At 37.3% G+C, this 19,910-nt stretch overlaps 1 protein-coding gene across 1 annotated transcript; it reads left to right on the top strand.

Annotated features, from left to right (window-relative positions):
• The first annotated feature begins 4,914 nt into the window (after nt 1-4,914).
• Nucleotides 4,915-18,961, top strand: SERPINB5 (serpin family B member 5). The gene is made up of 7 exons (XM_053466723.1): nt 4,915-5,068; nt 10,086-10,256; nt 11,408-11,545; nt 13,823-13,940; nt 14,303-14,445; nt 16,574-16,741; nt 18,382-18,961. Exons 2-7 carry the CDS (start codon nt 10,089-10,091, stop codon nt 18,784-18,786), a joined length of 1,140 nt encoding a protein of 379 aa, XP_053322698.1. The 5' UTR covers nt 4,915-5,068; nt 10,086-10,088; the 3' UTR covers nt 18,787-18,961.
• The last annotated feature ends 949 nt before the right edge of the window (nt 18,962-19,910 follow it).

The raw sequence follows: 19,910 nt of genomic DNA, 5'->3' as shown, positions 1-19,910 counted from the left end.
AACACGGGCCCGCAACTTACTGCTGTGGTGCCTGCACACTGTGTGATGACATTATTTTGTGATAAAGTGGTACCCGGGGCGACAAAATAGAGAAAAATCCTAGGCATACTGGGTGATTTCCAAATCAGGCCAAAATAATTAAAATATTTTGGGTATTTTTTTCCCATTGGCTCTAGCTGTTCACAATTTATATGCATGAAAAAACATGCTTTAAGAAAGAGAGAGACATTAAGGTGTTGAAGCAGTCCAGTTAATGTTGTCAGAAACAGATCCACAGCTTCTCTAACAGAGACTGGGGTGTGTATGCAGTCTGCAGGCTGTGACATGTACAACCAAATCTATTGAATACACTTACTATGAGGGGTTTAAGAACATTTATATGAATATAATGGGGGAACTATATATATTTTTTACATATATATCATGTTACATTATGCTGTCAGGACAGTGCAAGCACTGCCTGCGCCTCCTCCTGACAAGTTCTGCAGGCAGCTTGTTACACAGCTACACAGTAGTGCCGCCTCATTCCCTCCAACAGCAGCATCTGGATTTTGACCCTTGTTTGACCTACTGTTGATGAACCTCACCATCAGTCCAGATGTTTGCCCCTAGACTGACCATGAGTTTGGATCATCATTTGATGGTATGCACCCAACCCCCATGCCTTTTGCTCTTCTCTGCCTAGTAATGCTGACAGATGCACCATTTCCCGTAAACTAGGTATCTCTGAATAGCTTAACTTGTCGTGAAAAAAATATGAAGGCCTTCCTTGTAAATGTGATAGGATTGTCAGTTCAACATAACTATAGCAAAACTCCAACCACTGGTGGGGGAAAAAGCGCCACAACCTGCGACAGTTAAAGCACTTTACTATTCCAGTTCCAAGATCACAATCTTTCCAGGCCATGGTTCCCTAATTTCACAACATTCATGCCCCTCTTCAAATCCACAGGGTACCAAATACTTTGTGTTCTAGTGAGACAGATGAAAATGTGTGCACAATAACCTTAACACATTAGTAGATTGATTTTCCATGGGATAAGCAAATGTGAGACACCAGTTTATTGGATAATTCAACGACTGTAAACATTTGAAAAATGAGGACTGCAGCAAGTTCATCATTTTACAACTACTTGCACCACTTTTATCCTGACCATTTTTTCTCTGTTCCCTTATTGAATGTTTGCATGTCCCACATTGTAAATGCTGAATATATGACTTTGTACCAAAGACTTTGGCGGCTTTGCTGCTAGGCTGTTTGTAGGTGCTTTTCCCCTAGGTCCCAAGATCTCAGCCTACTCTACCAGTTTGTGTGAGTGATCAGAATACATCTTAATAGGTGGTAGGCAAGGTGGGTAAATAATGTTGTGAATCTCAAAACATTTTTACAAAACGCCTTTCTGCAATATTAGGTATTGAAAAGTTTAAGCAGTCATAGCAGTCGGAAAGTTTCGGTCATAAAGAGGGACTCTTCCTCATAAAACAAAGGATAGGTGAGGAGTGTGTGGCAGCAGGTACACAATAAGCCGGCTTGCTTGTCTTTGTGCATGCCTTGTCAGGTGGGAGTACAGGGAAGTTCTTAAACTTTAAGAAATAACCACCTATCTGTTTCTTTTAAGCGGGTCCATCCACAGATATGCTTTGGTCAGGCTGTTCAGTTGAACATGATCTCATTAGCCAAAAGAAGCACGAAAAAAGGGATGACTTAAACAAGTTTGAACAAAAAGATCCGTACTGTCTAGAGGGAGTGTCTGGGTGTGTTCTTATTTCTCCAAGCAAAGTATCTCTGCAAATATGCAGCTTGCAGAGCAATATTTCTCTACAATACCATGTCTGGTGTGCAGGGCTCACCAATATGTAGCGCATTAACAATATGATGTGATCGTAATTGACATGGGTGCCCTAGACACAAAGATGTAAAGGGCCCTGCTATACCAGACACTTTATCAAAAGCAAATTTGGAAATATTCATTTATTTTAGGTTTTTAGAGTTTTTATCAGCTAGTCATTATTTTTCTCTGTTAGATATTTATAATTTGACAAAGCACTTTTATTAAATGGTATGATGGTATAACCAGCACTATAATAATGGTAGAAGCATGGCGGGTCCACAGACTGAGTCATCAGTGATTCCACAAACTCATAAGAATAAAATAAGACATGTCTATGAAGTATTTCTTTGTAAATAACATTTTATATAATCCATCAAACTATACAACGTTTTGCCCACATCCTTGTCCAGGATACCTTGTTAGACTTTGTAAAAAAAACTTTAAGATCCATATAGTAGTAGACTCAAATACTTACCGTAAATGTAGAAAAATACAAATATCTAGAAACAAACAAAATGCAACAAACATGAGATTTTATAATGAAGCCATATTACCTATGACTAAAACAAGCAAACGCAATGATTATGCGTATTTATTTTTTACAATGGGGTTTTAGATTTATCTGATACGTTTGAATGAGTGGGCACAGTAGGTTTAATTTTTATCATATAATTTTCTGCAGTATAGGGGTAATTTTTTTTTACAGTTTTGGATTATTTTCACATTCCTCTTTAGCAAGGCCAATAGATAATTGTATGTTGTGATATGATATTGCACATTCTTGTTGAGCAATCTTCAAGAAAAATTACATAAAAAAAAAACATTGAACAAAACATCCTTTATGTCTGTGGAAACCCCAGTGAATCATCATCACAGCTTTTGGATGACATCTTCAATTGGGAGATTCATTCAACTTATAGTGCTAAAGGCGTTTTCTGACACAACTCTGACACAACAATATCACACCTGGGAGCAGCTTCCACTCAGAATATTCTTGACCAATTTTTCCTTTAAACATCGATTAGTAAATTTTCCATTCACAAAGGATGATTATTATGAATCGAGCAGTGGGTAAGAATGCTTTTCAAGAGCTAAATGTTTAAAAATAATCCTATTGGTGATTTGGAGTTTGTATAAAAATGCAATAACACTTGATCGGACAGCTTGTTTAAGTACTGTGTGGGGTATATAGCTATAATAAAAGACTTATCCCATAGCTAGTTTATCTTTCCCACCCACATCAACAACAGCTGCTTACATTTTAGAAATGTTATAGATTTCCATCAAGATAAAACATAAGCAGGCTGAGTTACACAGTTTACCAATTACAAGTTCAGGGCTTCACTCGGGCTGTGACCCCCTGCTTCGTATAAACTGTGTACCTGGTATCATATAACCTTTGTGGTGCAGAACTCTTTTGCTACTTCTACACATGATGCTCATATAAATGGGATAAAATGGGAGTGTCATATGGCAATAGAGAAGAGAGTTGTAAATCGAGACTGTACTGTAGGGTGTGATCATTTATTTTGTTCATCGGAGAGAAAAGAAAGAAATGTACAATGTGTAGAGCATATGAAAGAGAAAGGCGAGAAGAGAGAAATAAAAGGAGAGGAACAAAGAGGAACGAAGGAACAAAGTAACGAAGAGAGAGGTGGGATGAGTGAAAGAGAGAACACACCTGCACATTCTAACACTAGCACACACACAACCTGGCACTGACATACACCAACATACACACAAATATACAGACACTCATACAGGCACCGACAGATACACACACTAACATACATATACACAGAAAATAAAACACATGCCCAGACACTAACACACACACTTACATTTGAACTAACAAACACAGACACTCACACTAACACACACAGCCAGATAGATACTGATACTCACAAGCACATACATGTTCTGACATTGACACAGACAGATGCTGGCACTCACACTAATATGCACATACTAACACATAGTCAGGCACAAACACACACAGCCACTGACACAAATACACATACACTAACATACATACAATCACACTAACATACACACAGACACTAACACATACACACAAGGTGCCACGCTACTACCACAGGATCATATAACGCAAAGTGACCCACCTAAACATTGTCAATGCTTCTGTTTAAGAACCACCACCAGCCAGGTCTTTTCAGGACATAAGATCTGTGGCAAAACTATCAAATTGATAAATTAGCTGTTAGTAAACGTCCTTCTGCCACCTAACCTCATCCATATCATATCATATGTTTCCTCTTCTGAAATCCCCTACATAACCCCAGTAATAACCCCAGAACCAATGAAGGGCCTCTAGAAGGGAGCAGTAACTTTAGTAAATTACTAATCTAATGGCATGTATAAAACATACACTGAATATATATACACCTTTACTGAATATACTTCATAGAATGCTAAAGCAAAATATGTATATATACTGTATATATATTAAATTGTGCAAGCATAAAACACCTTATAAAAAGCCACCAACAGGTCACAAAGGCACAGAAAATGCCTCGATAAGGTCATTCTTCCTAGATATGCCTCTAACCTCACCTCCTAAAACAAATATGCCCCACTTTGGCCATTTCCACTGTCGGGAGGTCCCACGGCCTTTCTTTAAGCGTCCTGCAGATGTTTGGATTCTAACCCCAAAACCATGTAATTAAGGGGTAAGTGATACTGCTAAAAAATGATGCTACTATGGAGCGTGACCAAAACAAGTATTGTAATAATTTATGTATAAAGCAACAGCATATTTCATAGAGCTGTACAACGAGAAAAGTGTAAATAATTTAAAAACATAAAATAAAAAGACCTTTGTGCCTTAGCTTATATAATCTATTGATGCAACTAAACATTATTACGTGTATTTTATATACATGTAGATGGTGTGAAAGCGAGGATTCCGAAACAATTAGATAATCTGTCTTGCAGAAACCAGGCCAAGTACCTTGCATAAGCATGTTTCCCTTTCCAGGGCTTCAGTTACATCAAGCCACTACCCAAGCGTTTTTGTGTGGAAGCTGCCAATATTTATCATTTTTGCAGGCAAGAAAGCGATCTGACTCATACATGCCTTCGCAAATGTTTGTAGGAGTGGCACATCTCCTTAGGTGAATTACAGATTATTTCAGCTTCTAAGGGCATCTGCCTGACTACAACATTCTTTTCTGCACTACAGCTCACGTTGGATTATTCTTATCGTGAGAATACAGGTAAGCAAACTTAAATACAAAATGTTAAAAGGGATTGTATTTAGGAAACATACTATGGAAAGCTGTCTGCTGTATTAATATAGTATATTGATTGCAATATAGCTTAAATATAGCTTAAAATTTAACATGGAAAGCTATCATAGTATCAATGTTTACTGTTAAATTATTAGGGATGGAATGGTATCTGTTTGGTAAGATGGGTCCTCAAGGTCATAGCTGTATTTCCTCTTTTTACATCTTTTCACTATATAACGAACTTCAGTTTGAGAAGGAAGCAGGGTATCTGCTTGGGATGTTAGAGAAGTCAATTAGCACTGGTCATCTATTGTTCTACATGAGGCCACTTTTGTTCCTGGTAGTCTGTAGAATTCACACACTCAATTAAAGGGACACTTCAGCCATCATATGAAGATTAAAGAATATGATAACTAAGGAAATACACGCGTATGCTACATTTTTTGCATCCACATTCCTATATGAATTAGTAGAATCACCTCTATATGTTTGGTGCTTCTTTCTGCCTCATTGCTCACGTGAGAGATCCTGGGGGACCAAATAACTAGGTACCAGATACCATTTGCTATTTATAAAGCATAGTAAGTTTTATACCTAAGAACACACTTTTTTAGGATCTGTAACTAAAATTTAGATAATATTTAAATGTTAGCTTATTGTGTAGCAACTATTACTTTTTATGATTTGTAACTTAAATTTAGATCATGTTTCAATGTTAGCCCGTTGTGTAGCATTTGAGCTGCTTTTATGACAAAGACACTTATATACATAATCCCCGTATGTTTTGAAATGGTCTACTTTTATGGTATTTTAGAAGGCAATGTGAGGGAGCTCAGCGATGCCATGTGGGAAGTCCTTAACCTTGCACTGGCTTGCAAGAGGGTATGCCATGTCATGCTAACTTTGCATCTGTTAAAATGTAGAAAGTAGAACAATGATGCTGAAATGCTAAGTATAGGTGTGTCTCATTTTGGCAGCCAGACCTTGCTTAGAACAAGAAGTTGCTAGATCCAGATGGCAGAGAGAAGTAGTGAGAAGGTTTGGTACTAGCGAACGCTATGCACCAACCGAGCAAGAGTAATAATAGTCTCAGAATTCCAAAGCACTTCACACATACACAAAGAAGACTTATGCTAATGTAATGGGGACAGAGCCACATGTCATGTGAAGGTGGGTAACCTTCCAAAGAGTAACTGAGAATAGGCATGTGAGAGAAAGGCACACAAACAGAAACAAATGAAGACTTTAACCAGCAGTAAAGGTCAATATGGGCCCAATGTTAGTGCAAGCTTTATTCTGTGAAAATGAAGCCATCATTAAAAGGCACAGGATGGGAAGACATGCAATGAACAACAGCATTCATCATATTGTGCCATCAAGCCATTATGCTTTTATTCACCAACATCACCTAGATGGTATATTTGAAGGTGATCGGTAGTAAATAAATCTTTTTTTTCAGCAATGCCACATTTTAAGGAGGCACAGTGATCATTTGTATAATTCTTTTCACAGAGCAGTTTTTTTTACAAATGGTCTGTCATCCACTAATTATAATATGTTCCCAGTGCCTAGGCAGGGTTTTGATAATCATATGGGTGTGCCACTTATGTTTAATGAAAAAAGGTTTCACAGTTACATTTTATCAGGCAAATGAGTAATCCAAAGCTGATTCTTGCAGCTACCCAAGTCTTTTGTGATTTCCTGTCTCATGGTGTCCCTTATTCACATCTTGTAGTCTGCCCATTCCTAGTGCCTTGCTTTATGTCTGTGTTCATGCAAGAAACACATATAATACAATCACAGCTGATCCTTAATTTAATTTTAATGACCAGAGTAGGGCCATCCTAAAAAATGGAGCTCGGGTAAGCAAGAAAAAAATGTCTTTGTCTGTAGCTGGTCCTTATCATCCATTCCTTTAAAATATGCCCTTAATTTGATGTGTGTGCTCTCCTCTGGTACCAGGAACCAGCATTGCTAGCTCCGAGTTAATTGTTTCTGTATAACGGCACTTTGGGTCAAGCTTTCCCTTTCAGGGTTGCCAGTAATGGTCTGCTTAGTTTTTTCATTTTGAAAAACAGTGACAGTTTCAGTATTCATTTTTTTTATTATAAAAAATATACATTCGTCATAGACATAAAAACCATTGTAATCTAAGCACTTAGTTTGTCTCCAGTTAAACTTTAACTTCCACTGGCATGAAAAGAAACACAGAGTTTTAATGCTTTATTATCAATGCAAGACATCTGAATTACTGGATCCGGCCAGGGCGTTATTCCCTCCTTCTTACTATAAACCTCCCTTGGTTGAATTACAAATAAAGTATACAGCTTCACTTCAATTATATTCTACATATATTTAGTCTACATATATTTAGTTTCACAGATTCATAAAACTGACATGGTGCATATACGGTAATATTGGGTGTATTGTTCTGTTTTACCTTTAAATATATTTAAATACCATAAAGGCTGAATGTTAAAATGAAACACTTAAGCTTTGGCAAATGTGTGTTATAATTTCTGTATTTCTGCAATTTATCCCAGATTTACCTTTATATAAAGCAGTAAACTCAGCAAGTCAATGGAGCACTTAAAAAAATTAATGCTGATCCTAAAGATACCATATCTCATGGACCTGGTTCTGTATCCATGTCTAGAACATTTCAACTGTACTGGTACAGATACTGAGCAAGGTGCTTTTATGGACAGATGGACAGATGTGTACATCTTTCTTCTTATATTCTTTTTGTAAAACTACTTTCTTATACAGTTATCATACCTCCCAAGTGTCCCTCTTCATGAGAGACAGTTTGTGTTTTCGACCAGAATCGGTATTTCCTTCTTTTCTCTCCTGATAATGCAATACAATAATATGTATATAGTTAACAAAAAATATGTTTTATATATTTAATTGAGTAAGTAACGTGCATTATTATTCTTAGAAACGCCTTATAAACATCCATTATTAGGTTACAGTATCGCGTGTAAAGTCTTGCTAAAGCTCTGCCCCTTAGCTACACCTAGCCACATCCTAAAATACAATTGTCCCAGTTCTGGCTATTTGAATTGTTTGGGAGCTGTGATATATTGCTGCACTGTATGTTGTGTTTATTGAGATGGTTTATATATTGTCATATATCGTGCTGTGTTTGATGTATAACTGCATTGTGTATTTTCTGTATTCACAGTAACTCAGTAGCAGATCTGTAGGGACTAGACTTTACATGTCTATTCTACTAGATAGACAACGACACACCCTATGGAGAGTCACACACCCCAAGCATTAAAATAAATCAAGACTTGCCTGACAGTGTACTGTACACTACGTTATTTGAAATAACTACCACAATCCACTTAATCTCCATAGAATCCTCCTGCCAGTTTACACAATGCTCAGAAAATCAGAATTTAGAAAGTAGTGGTTTTCGTCTTCTTTTTTTTTGGTCTTCTTTAAAGATGCCGTTCCACTACATTGGGTACTCTAGCGTGTTTGTTTTTAAAGAAAAAAAAAACCCTAGCATATTATCTGTAATTGCAGTGTTTCTACTGAAGATTTCACCAAATAAAAATGTCTTTAAAAGTAGTTTTTTTTCCATTTTTATGGCTCTTCCTTAAGCACAAGCTCACTGGGGACGGTCCTTCAAAATGAATAGTGTAGTCAATGAGTTAAAACCACAACTCCTGCAAACTCTACTACCTTTAGATAATAGTTCCATATGTGTTAACAGTGATGGAAAATTCACTCAAATATGTGGTTAAAGATTGCAGCCTGCGGCCTTTAAAAAAAAAAAACAGCATTTGAATCAATAGAGAACAAATTCTACCAAGTGATTCAGTATTAGTTTGATTTAATGCAAAATAGAAAGCTGAAACAAATATCCCGCACATGGATAAAAACACAATACAACCCTAACCATCCAGTAAATCGAGGAGCCAATGCACTACCCCTATGCTAAACTATACGCCACTTAATAAGAAGTTACACATTTATTACCACTCCCTATTCAGAGTAACTTCTATAGGGATTGATTCTTATCCAATTATATATTTACGCATTATTCTAATACGTGACACCTTAATATAATTATGTTATTATTTTATCTTCAGTTAAGACATATTACTAGCGGCTAAAGAAATTCAAATGTGTTGGTTTAAAAAGACAAGACAGCAAACTTCAGCAAACATTAAAGTACAAGGCACACTCTCAATAGGGTGAGAACCTACTCTCACCTCCTACATAGTGGGCACACAAAGCAGTTTATACTGCTACCAAAACCTTATTAATGCTTTGTGTGCCCACTGTGTAGGAGGTGAGAGTAGGTTCTCACCCTATTGAGAGTGTGCCTTGACGTGGCGGGTGAGCTTAATTATGCTTTGGCCAATTCATATAACCAAAACCTCTCATTTATATTATGTTTATATATTTGTTGCCAACTTTATTAGGGTAAGAAGCGCAGACAGTTTTTGTTTCTTGTATACATTGTACAGCCAACACACTGTTTCTTACTGCATGCTTACACCTGTTTGGTAGGCCTCGTATTACATATTTGTATTATTTGAGCCTGTGACTAGCTTAGCGCACCGACATTTTTTCTTTACTATGTATGTGTGTTTAACTATTTAGCAATCATCTTTCAGATTTTTGCCTGGGAAGGTAAACTTTTCATGAGTGTGATTTTACCACATAGCTTAATTTTAGAGTTGCTGCTTGGTAATGCCGTATATTTGTCTTTGAATGTTGCCATGTCCAGTTTAAAATGTGTGGGCTATATTTATCTATTCAAAACTGCAACGTGTTTTGGACAAAATATAACATTTTTAGCAATCACTAAAAGTACTCCAAGTTTTGACACAGAATTGCTCCAGATTTCCATTGATAAATATGGTCCTTTAAACATAAATATTCATGTTTACAGTACTTTGTCAAAAGAAACCTTCTGGATACATGGACATTCAATCCTCAATATTTGATCAAACTTTCATTGACCATGTTTATATTCCAGGCCATGGACGCTCTTCGTTTGGCAAACACTGCCTTGGCTGTGGATGTTTTCAAAAATCTTTGCGAGAAGAACAAGACAGATAATATTATCTTTTCCCCCATATGTATATCCACCTCTCTAGCTCTGGCACACAAAGGGTCCAAAGGGAATACTGCTAGTGAGTTGGAAAAGGTAGGTCATCGTTATGTTGTAAATGCAACCGTATATAGTACAAATTGAGGACATGATTCAAAAGGGGTTTGATTTAAAAAAAAATATGTTGCCAGTCAAGTTAAAGCTTGCACAGAGTCACATGTTATAACCCAAAAACCAACTTTCATATTTATTAGCATTTGATGCTCATGCGAATGCTTAAATAAGTGATGCAAAGTGACCTCCAGTGCTACTTGCAAATGTAAGACATTCTCACTTACACAAAAAATACATAGAAATAAAAACCTTATCCTTTTGACCTCTATTAACCAGAAGGAATGGTGGGTGCCCCCTTTTCCCCACCTTATTTCCTTCTGTGTGCTTTGGAATGAGGGTTCATAAGTCTTAATAGGGCAAAAATGCACAAAATCCTACCAACACAGCATCTCATATTCAGTAGGAAGGGAGGTCAACTATTCTTATAGGAACAGAGAATAGCAAGCCAAGTATTAAGAAATTTCGTTTACCCAAGGTACTGTCAACACCTTGGCAGCCAAAGATTACAACTTTAGTTTAACTTTAATCATTAAATGCCATCAAGTCCTCATTTACAACCCCTCCAAGGGGTCATCCAGATTTTTTTGAATGACCCTCTACAAACCAACACTGTCACAAAAAAGTAATATCGTCCGGCAGCGGATTGAAAATTGGCGAAAAAGCTTGCATGTGTGACTGGTGACATCTATTGTCATCTATGCTAAATTAAACTGTATCCTATAGTAGCTTCATATTCTCTGTCCTTGTATATGGATACTTCACACAAAATGCACTGCACATGGATTAAGGGGTTAAAGGCAGCAAAATGGGCATCCACACTACTTTGAATTTACTAATGCCTATTTATTACAAATCACTCAAGATGGAGGAAAAAAAGCAAACATTTACTAAACATTTGTTGCACCACAACTATTGTTTAGTGGTACCAGTATAAGGAAAATATTATGGATAATGGCATGTCTACATTCTAACAGTTTCGTTCTGTAATGGAAATAGCATTCCATACATACATTTGAGTGTATTTAAAATCAATGAATGTGTTAATATCACACATTTTTAAGACACTTAATTGGTACAAAATTTCCTTTTGTGTTAAACTGTGCATTGGGAAAACATTTCCATGTTTTTTGCAGGTTCTTCACTTAGAGAAAGTCAAAGATCGGGACTTTGGGTTTCAGAGTCTGGCTTCAGATATTTCCAAAATCAGTTCAATATACTCCCTGAAACTGGTGAAACGCCTGTACGTAGAGAAAAGTATTGATTGCACAAAAGTGAGTAAAACATGTATTTTTATGGTTTGAATAACCCGCAGAGGTTCAGGCAATAGTCCTGTTGGTCTGACTTTTAATCGCTGAAAGCAAAGTATGTGTCCACATTAGCAGGATTTTAACCAGCACTGACAGGGAAAGTGTTTGGGCATTTTTTACCTCAAGTGTCACTGCTGACAACGCAGGAAGCATCAGGCAACACAAAAGGGTCCCCACGGGGTCTGTATATACTGTGCTGGGGTCTCCGATGACCACACAAGGTGGGACCAGGAAGCAGGGCTGTATCCTCTGATAGAAAGTACCAGAGTGACAAGAAAGTTTTCCCTCTTCAAAAGAGTTAAACATAATAATGATTAAAAAAAATAAAATAGCAATACAAATAAAGCATAAAAGTAAAATAAATAATTATAGGAGTAGTGGTATTTAGTAATGTAACTGTGACATCCTTATGGGTTATTGCCAGTACCAAGAAAGTGAAAAAAGACTAAAATAAAACAAAAATGTAATAAAATATATTTTAAAAAACCATCAATATCCTGTATCTCTTCCATAGAAGTAGATAGTTACAAATATTGGCTTCCTAAAACCCCCAAATGTTTTAGCCCTCCAAAACATTAAAAAAAATAAAAAATAAGTATATGAAAAGGTAATGTTGCTGAACATAAATTGAATATTTGTTTAGCAGTTGCTTTTTTACTACTAAATTCTAAACAAAATTAAGAAAACTGATTTTGTCTTCAATTTTTGAACACTTTTATGTATATTAGTGTTATCAAACATAGTTTTATAAGTATGAATATGGTTTCAAATAAAAATAATCATAAAAATTATAATTTTTATGCTAAAAACTCATGGTGAGAGGGAACTCATGGTGGAATAAAGACATAGCAAAAGTGATGTAAAAATTTTGAAAAAAACAAAAGACAGTCTTGGACTTTAAGGGGTTTACCATTTTTAGGCAAGGGAACAAGTAGATGCCAACTACAGAAACGTATTATTATTACTATACAGTATATCGTATATAACTGGAAAATATAGTAATATGTCTTTTAGCCCAAATCTCAAAGAACAGGCAAATTATAAGACCTGCATTGTATCTACCGTATTGGCTCGGATGTAGGCCGCCCCCGTATATAGGCCGCACCCTAAAAGTTTGGTGCTTTTTTAAAGAAAAAGTTTTTTTCTTTAAAAAAGCACCAAAAAACATGCTGCCACTCTGTCCTCTCCCCCCCCGAGATATGCTGCCACTCTGTCCTCCCCCCCCCCGAGATATGCTGCCACTCTGTCCTCTCCCCCCCCCCGAGATATGCTGCCACTCTGTCCCCATCCCCCCCGACTTACCAGAGCAGACTCCCGGGTGTCTTGCGGGGCCGGAGGGGGACATCTATGCACATCGTGTATACAACTCCCGGTGCCGGCACTCAGCGGAAGCCCTGCAAGACACCCGGAAGTCTGCTCTGGTAAGTTGGGGGGTATGTGTGTAAAATGCATCGTTCGGACGATGCGCTTAGACAACCTCCCGTGCCGGCACTCCCCCCGTGGGAAGTGCTGGCACGGGAGGCTGTCTGAGCGTATCAGAGAGTAGGATACAGGTCCCCTGCACCGCTGCGGGGGATCTGTATCCTAACCCCGCTGCCTGCCCGGCGCCCGGGACTGCACGGGCCAATACAGTAAATAAAAAAAAGACCTCTTGTTTTCCAAAGGGTTCTGCTTTTCTGATAAGCGTTAACTACGCTACAAAAAAAGATTCACAAACATTTTAACATCTTTAAAAATGAGAATGAGGAAAATGCACTTTTAGAAGAATTTTTCACTGTAAATATGATATAGAGGTTTCGGTTATGACACAATTACAGTCATTGCATTGTAGAATTTTTGAAAATGCTGTTCATTCAAAATATTTTGTAGAAAAATCACTTATACTAATAACTGTTCTTAAACCTGGAAACACTACACTAATCGTATCCAATGGAATATTATTTTAATGTCTCATTTATTCTTCTAAAGCTTGCCAGTCTTGTGGCACCTTGAACATAGGGTCCAACAGCTCTAACACTATTTTTGTATTCAGAAAAAAGGGCCGAACTAGAACTTAGCTTATTTCAAGGATGTATACATGAAAACAGCTATAGAATAAGAGTTCTTGCAATGTTTTCCACCCATAGGACAGCTTCCCTCCATTTAAGGATGGATCACAATAACTGGAAATGTGCTGCGAATAGCATGATATGAGGATGTTTTATTGATGGTTTAGCAGTATTTATTTTATCTTTCTTTCAGGACTTTATAAACTCGGCTAAGAAACCATACCCATTGGAATTGGAACCAATTGATATTAAAAGTCAAGCAGGAGAGGCAAGAAACCAGATAAATTCATCAGTCAAAGACCTCACCGATGGTAAGAACCTGGATATTAGCCACTTTCCTAGTAGTGGTGTAATTGCCCCAGCCATCTCCTCCGTGCCTGCTATCCTCCCTGCTGGGTTATGATGTCTTACGTAAGGACCAAACCTGGTCTTAGTGTATTTCAAATACGTTAACAGTGATTGATTCAGCACAAGAAGCAGTATTTGATTTGATTTGATTTTTTCTATTCTGAACTATTGATGATCAGTGAGTTTATTTTCCATCATGCATTTGTGTCTCATTTCGAATGTATGCATGTAAATATTTCAATATCAGCTTAAGACTCGTATTTCGTAATACAGTATAGATGTTAGGTTCACATTGCATTTACAGTTCATTTTTTATTTTCTGTAGGTAAGATTGAGAACATACTGGGTGAGGATGCATGTGACGAGAACACTAGAATGCTAATGGTTGGAGCTGCCTATTTCAAAGGAAGTTGGTTATATAAATTTAATGAATCAGAAACAAAAGAAGTGGAGTTCCATATTAATAAGGTATTGATATGCAATATGCTTAGATAAATAATCTCCAATCAATCTCCACCATCCTGTGGTGGACTGACCTCTTCATTAGAGATATCATACATGAAATCAACATATGAGACCGCCAGAGTGTCACCACATGGATTGTCAGAGTCATTAGCAATTTTAAAAGTTAAAATAGAAAGATTCTTCCAACCTACCTAGAAACAAAATAAACCTCTCTTCAATTGACACAATTAACACAACACCAATTCCCACCAAATTCCTAAAAAAAAATTCTTAATTTTTCTGCCTACCTACCCACAAACTAAATGCTCTCTGCTCTCTAACACAATGTATCACTGACACCTAGTATCCCATGCTTTGCTGTGATTATCCATTCATAAAGGAAGTCTTGCATGATCGCATCATCGCTCAAGACTTCCAACGTATTCGCTGGAAAACTTTTATTAACTTTTTATTATTGCTATTAATATTATTTATTATATTTTTTTAATTGTATATTTTTTTTTACTTTACTGATGTACGTATGCACTCTGTACTCATGAATGCATCCATTCGTAATGGAAGTCACGCTTGAATCCATGATTGCACAAGACACCCGGCACTGAGACGCTTAATGGCAGTTCCAATGACTGCCTTGGGTGTAAGGTATTTTTTGGGACACTTTTTTTCCTGATGGCATGGAATGTCATGAAGGTTTTAATGGGTAAAACAATTAAAAAATTAGCAGCACCTTGTACCCTTCCTAATAACAATATACATTTAAGAAAAAAACTTCCCTGTCCCCAAACTGTTCAATAATAACAAAAATAGTGTAATGTATAAGGAGGAGCTTTCTTTCTAAAATAAAAAATGCTATGCATGGCAGCTATTTTACCCAGGAGATGTTGCTGAACGTAAAACAGAGGGGTTTTTTTTTGTTTTTTTTTTACCAGTGACACCTAACTTATGGCAGAAGTTCTAGGTAATTTTTCCTGGTGTTTTTTGTTTCCTATAAATGATGGACTATACATTATGTATTATAAAGTAAAGCCCTGCCCATGAAAAAAAAACATTATGTGGCTAAGCAGCTGTTTAATTTGCTTATATGATAATTCATGAACTAATGGTTAGCTACTTTTCTAAGTAAACACTATGGATATTGTAGAATAAGAAAAATAAACATTTTCCATTCTCATGCTCTATTTAGTCCTCATGTTCTATTTATATTTTCTACTGTATATTTTCCTAAACTTGTTATTCTCCACGGTATGCTTTCTCATATATTGGCAGAACACCCTGTCATCTACTGGGAAAAAAGTTATTTTTTCATATTAACACATTTTGTATACAGATTGTCATGGTAATTCAGAAAAAAAGGGCAACATTTGTTATCTATATGTTTTCTAGTGGATCTCCAGACTTTTGTTATGATGATTTGTTTTCATAGACAAGCATTTTCCATGAATTCGCCTTACAGTGATTCATACTTATATGAAGCCTCCATTGTAGACGTGATTTCGAGTTACATCGTGACTCAGACTTATATCAGATTGCCATCTCATTAGTATGGTGTTTGACTTCTACAAGTAATGCTGTTCCATGTTTCCATCCATGTTCCCTTCCATTTAAACAATCACATTATTATTATTATAACAATAGGAAAAGGTCCAGTTGCCTGCTGAGCTTTCGCCCTTTACGCCCTGTGACCAGCCCCGGCAGGTAGAATGAGTGCATCACTTAGATGTTTACACATAGAATACACATAGATATAGGATATCCTTTTTTTACTAAAATCCCCAGGCAAGTCCAGAATTCCTTGTTCTGCAGATGAACTGCTTGAGGTTAATACAGTAAGGGAATTTAAACATACATGGGATAGGCATAAGGCTACCCTGAACCTAAGATGAGACCAAAGATTGATTAATGTCTGAGACTTTAGATCAGGAAAAACAGGCAGACTAGATGTGCCGAATCGTTCTTATCTGCCATCAAATTCTGTCTCTATAGCACAATACTTGTAACTTGGTCTACAAACATACACTTCATACCACATAGAACCCTTGTTTTGTCCAATATTTATTTAGTCCACCTACATGTTTTTAGTAATTTATTTATTTACTTACTTATTTATTTATTTATTTATTTTCCCATTCAGAATGAAACCAGACCTGTGCAGATGATGTACTTAGAAGCCCGGCTTAGCATTGGATATATTAATGATTTGAAAACGATGATATTAGAGCTTCCTTTTACTAGCAAACATCTGAGTCTTTTAATTCTGCTTCCCAAAAAAATTGAAGATGACTCAACCGGACTGGAGAAGGTAACAATCCTAATACAATAAATGTTAATAGAGAAGTTTACATATGGTAACGTTTCCTTTTAAAGCACACACATGTTCATTTTGCATGACAGATGCACTCTATAGGCTGTGACCATGATGCTCTATGTCTATGATAAATAACGTTATTGTGAATTGTGGCTTGCAGTTTTAGTTTCTGCCATCTCCCTAACTTGTGTGTTATGACCTCACAAGTATTTTTTTCCATTGAAGTGCCATCTGTTTGGCAATAATTTGGGGGAATAAAATTGTTGGTAATTAATTACTTTGTGTTTGCAGTGTAAAGAATTTAACAATAAAATCCTCTGTATGTTATTTTGGTATACAAGTCTGCAATGCCATATATTATATATATATATATATATATATGCTGTATACACTCATTAGCCACTTTATTAGGTACACCTGTTCAATTGCTTGTTAACACAAATAGCATGTTGATGTGGTCAAGACAACTTGCTAAAGTTGAATCCGAGCAACAGAATGGGGAAGAAAAGGGATTTAAGTGACTTTGAACGTGGCATGGTTGTTGGTGCCAGATGGGCCGGTCTGAGTATTTCAGAAACTGCCGATCTACTGGGATTTTCACGCAAACCATCTCTAGGGTTTACAGAGAATTGTCTGAAAAAGAGAAAATATCCAGTGAGTGACAGTTGTGTGGACAAAAATGCCTTGTTGATGTCAGAGGAGAATGATCAGACTGGTTTGAGATGACAGAAAGGCAACAGTAACTCAAAAAACCACTTGTTACAACCAAGGTATGCAGAATACCATCTCTGAATGCACAACACGTCGAACCTTGAAGCAGATGGGCTACAGCAGCAGAAGACAACAACATCGAGTGCCGCTCCTGTCAGCTAAGAACAGGAAACTGAGGCTACAATTCTCACAGGCTCACTAAACTTGGACAATGGAAGACTGGAAGAACATTGCCCGGTCTGATGAACCTCAATTCCAGCTGCGACATTCAGATGGCAGGGTCAGAATTTGGCATAAACAACATGAAAGCATGGATCCATCCTGCCTTGTATCAACGGTTCAGGCTGGTGGTGATGGTGTGGGGGACATTTTCTTGGCACACTTTGGGCCAATTGAGCATTTTTTAAAGCAACAGCCTACCTGAGTATTGTTGCTCACCATGTCCATCCCTTTTATTACCACAGTGTACACATCTTCTGATGGCTACTTCCAGCAGGAAAATGGACCATGTCACAAAGCTCACATCATAATCAAACTGGTTTCTTGAACATGACAATGAGTTCACTTTACTCCAATGGCCTCCACAATCGCCAAATTTCAATCCAATAGAGTACCTTTTGGATGTGGTGGAACAGGAGATTCGAATCATGGATGTGCACCCAACAAATCAGCAGCAACTGCATGATGCCAACATGTCCATATGGACCAAAATCTCTGAGGAATGTTTCCAGCACCTTGTAGAAAGTATGCCACGAAGAATGAAGGCAGTTCTGCAGGCAAAAGAGGGGTCCAACCTGGTACTAGCAAGGTGTACCTAATAAAGTGGCCAGTGAGTGCATATAATATAACTCACCTTTATGTAATAACGCTAGTTGCATATTTCTTACTAAATAATTGAAATATTTTCCCCTTTGATATTATAGCTGGAACAGGATCTTACCTATGAAAAGTATGTTCATTGGACAAATCCAAGCATGATGGCGAACAGCAAAGTTAAGCTCTGTTTGCCAAAATTCAAACTAGAGAGCACCTACGATCTCAAGGACACTCTGAAGAGTTTGGGGTTGAACGATGCTTTTAATGAAGAGGTTGCTGACTTCTCAGGGATGTCAGAAAGCAAGAGTATATCAGTGTCTCAAGCAATACACAAAGCTTGTATAGAGGTTGATGAAGATGGCTCAGAAATAGCAGATGTAACCAAGGAAAGGCTTCTAATGCACAAAGAAGAATTCTTTGTTGATCATCCATTTTTGTTTATACTAAGACATAATAAAACTCGTACAATTCTAATGTACGGCAGATATTGCTGTCCGACCGCAGCATCCTAAGTCTCTCACTTTTCTTTCTGGTAATGTAGATAATATCTGTTAAAAATGGTTATTGGCTGAAAAATTTTCCAATCACATAAATATCCATAAGGCTAGAAATGTAGTCTTTTTATTTACTAATGGAACAACTTTAACAGATCACTGTGTTTTTGCTCACAATAAAAAATTAATTCTACTTGATTACCTCTCTTTTATCCCTCAAAGAAAATGAAAAGTTCATGGTTTTACATTTTAATGTGTTTGTACTAAGAACACTCCCTGACAACTTTTTGACTACTCCACAGCCCCACCTGCAGGTGAAGCCTCTTTCCCTAAAGAGGGAGGATCAGTGGATCGGAGTAGCCTACCCTTGGATTCTCCTAAGTGTCTACCACGCTCTGATTGATGTAAATCTTCCTTATATTACATCTATGCCTGCCAACCCTCCCGCTTTTGCTCCAACATTTTTCCTCCTTTGAAATATACTTCACTTCTTGTACTTTGTTTAACCCCTTTATGTATGGAAATGTATCCTTAAGATCATCTTTTCTGTATTTCCTTCGCCAAGCAATACATATTGAGATACTTCACTATTTATGTAGCCCTTCTATAAACTCTCCACATAATGTAGATGTATGTCTTTCCTATGCTGGGGTCTCCATAATTTACACAACACTAGTCTGACAAGACTAAAACTATGCTTACATTACAGCTACTTCATGCCTACCTTTAACTCCTTATCCAAATCTCCTTATCCAAATCCCCTTTCAGTACCCATAATACCATATTTTTAGAACTTGATTTTCATATCCCAAGTTATCTCCACATCCCACATTATCATACCTGGGAACTTCTCGGCTCCGGCTTCCCTTGCAAAACACGGCCAGGACTGCACACTGACATCAGCAGGTGGGCCCGCTGATGTTGGTGGGCAGTCCCGCTGATGTTGTGGGCCGTCCAACTGATGTCAGGGGCGTTTCTGCTGATGGCAGTGGGAAACACCCCCATTTAAAGAAAAGACCCCGCTCCCGCGACCCGGAGGATTTGGGTCTTGGCCCGGAGAACCGGAGGAGCAGCACTCACCCGGCAATCTCCGGGTCAAACCCAGAGAGTTCCCAGGTATGCACATAATCTTACATTCAGCA

This window comes from Spea bombifrons, chromosome 5 (genome assembly GCF_027358695.1).
Source record: "Spea bombifrons isolate aSpeBom1 chromosome 5, aSpeBom1.2.pri, whole genome shotgun sequence".
Taxonomy (NCBI): Eukaryota; Metazoa; Chordata; class Amphibia; order Anura; family Pelobatidae; genus Spea; species Spea bombifrons.
Note: the sequence above shows the minus strand (reverse complement) of the source record. Positions and strands in the feature narration are given on the sequence as shown.

Bases quoted from the DNA above. Each gene is read 5' to 3' on its own strand.
- SERPINB5 (XM_053466723.1), top strand. From the start codon at position 10,089: ATGGACGCTCTTCGTTTGGCAAACACTGCCTTGGCTGTGGATGTTTTC. The intron at 10,257-11,407 runs GTAGGTCATCGT...TGTTTTTTGCAG, and splicing joins CTGCTAGTGAGTTGGAAAAG to GTTCTTCACTTAGAGAAAGT. The intron at 13,941-14,302 runs GTAAGAACCTGG...TATTTTCTGTAG, and splicing joins AGTCAAAGACCTCACCGATG to GTAAGATTGAGAACATACTG.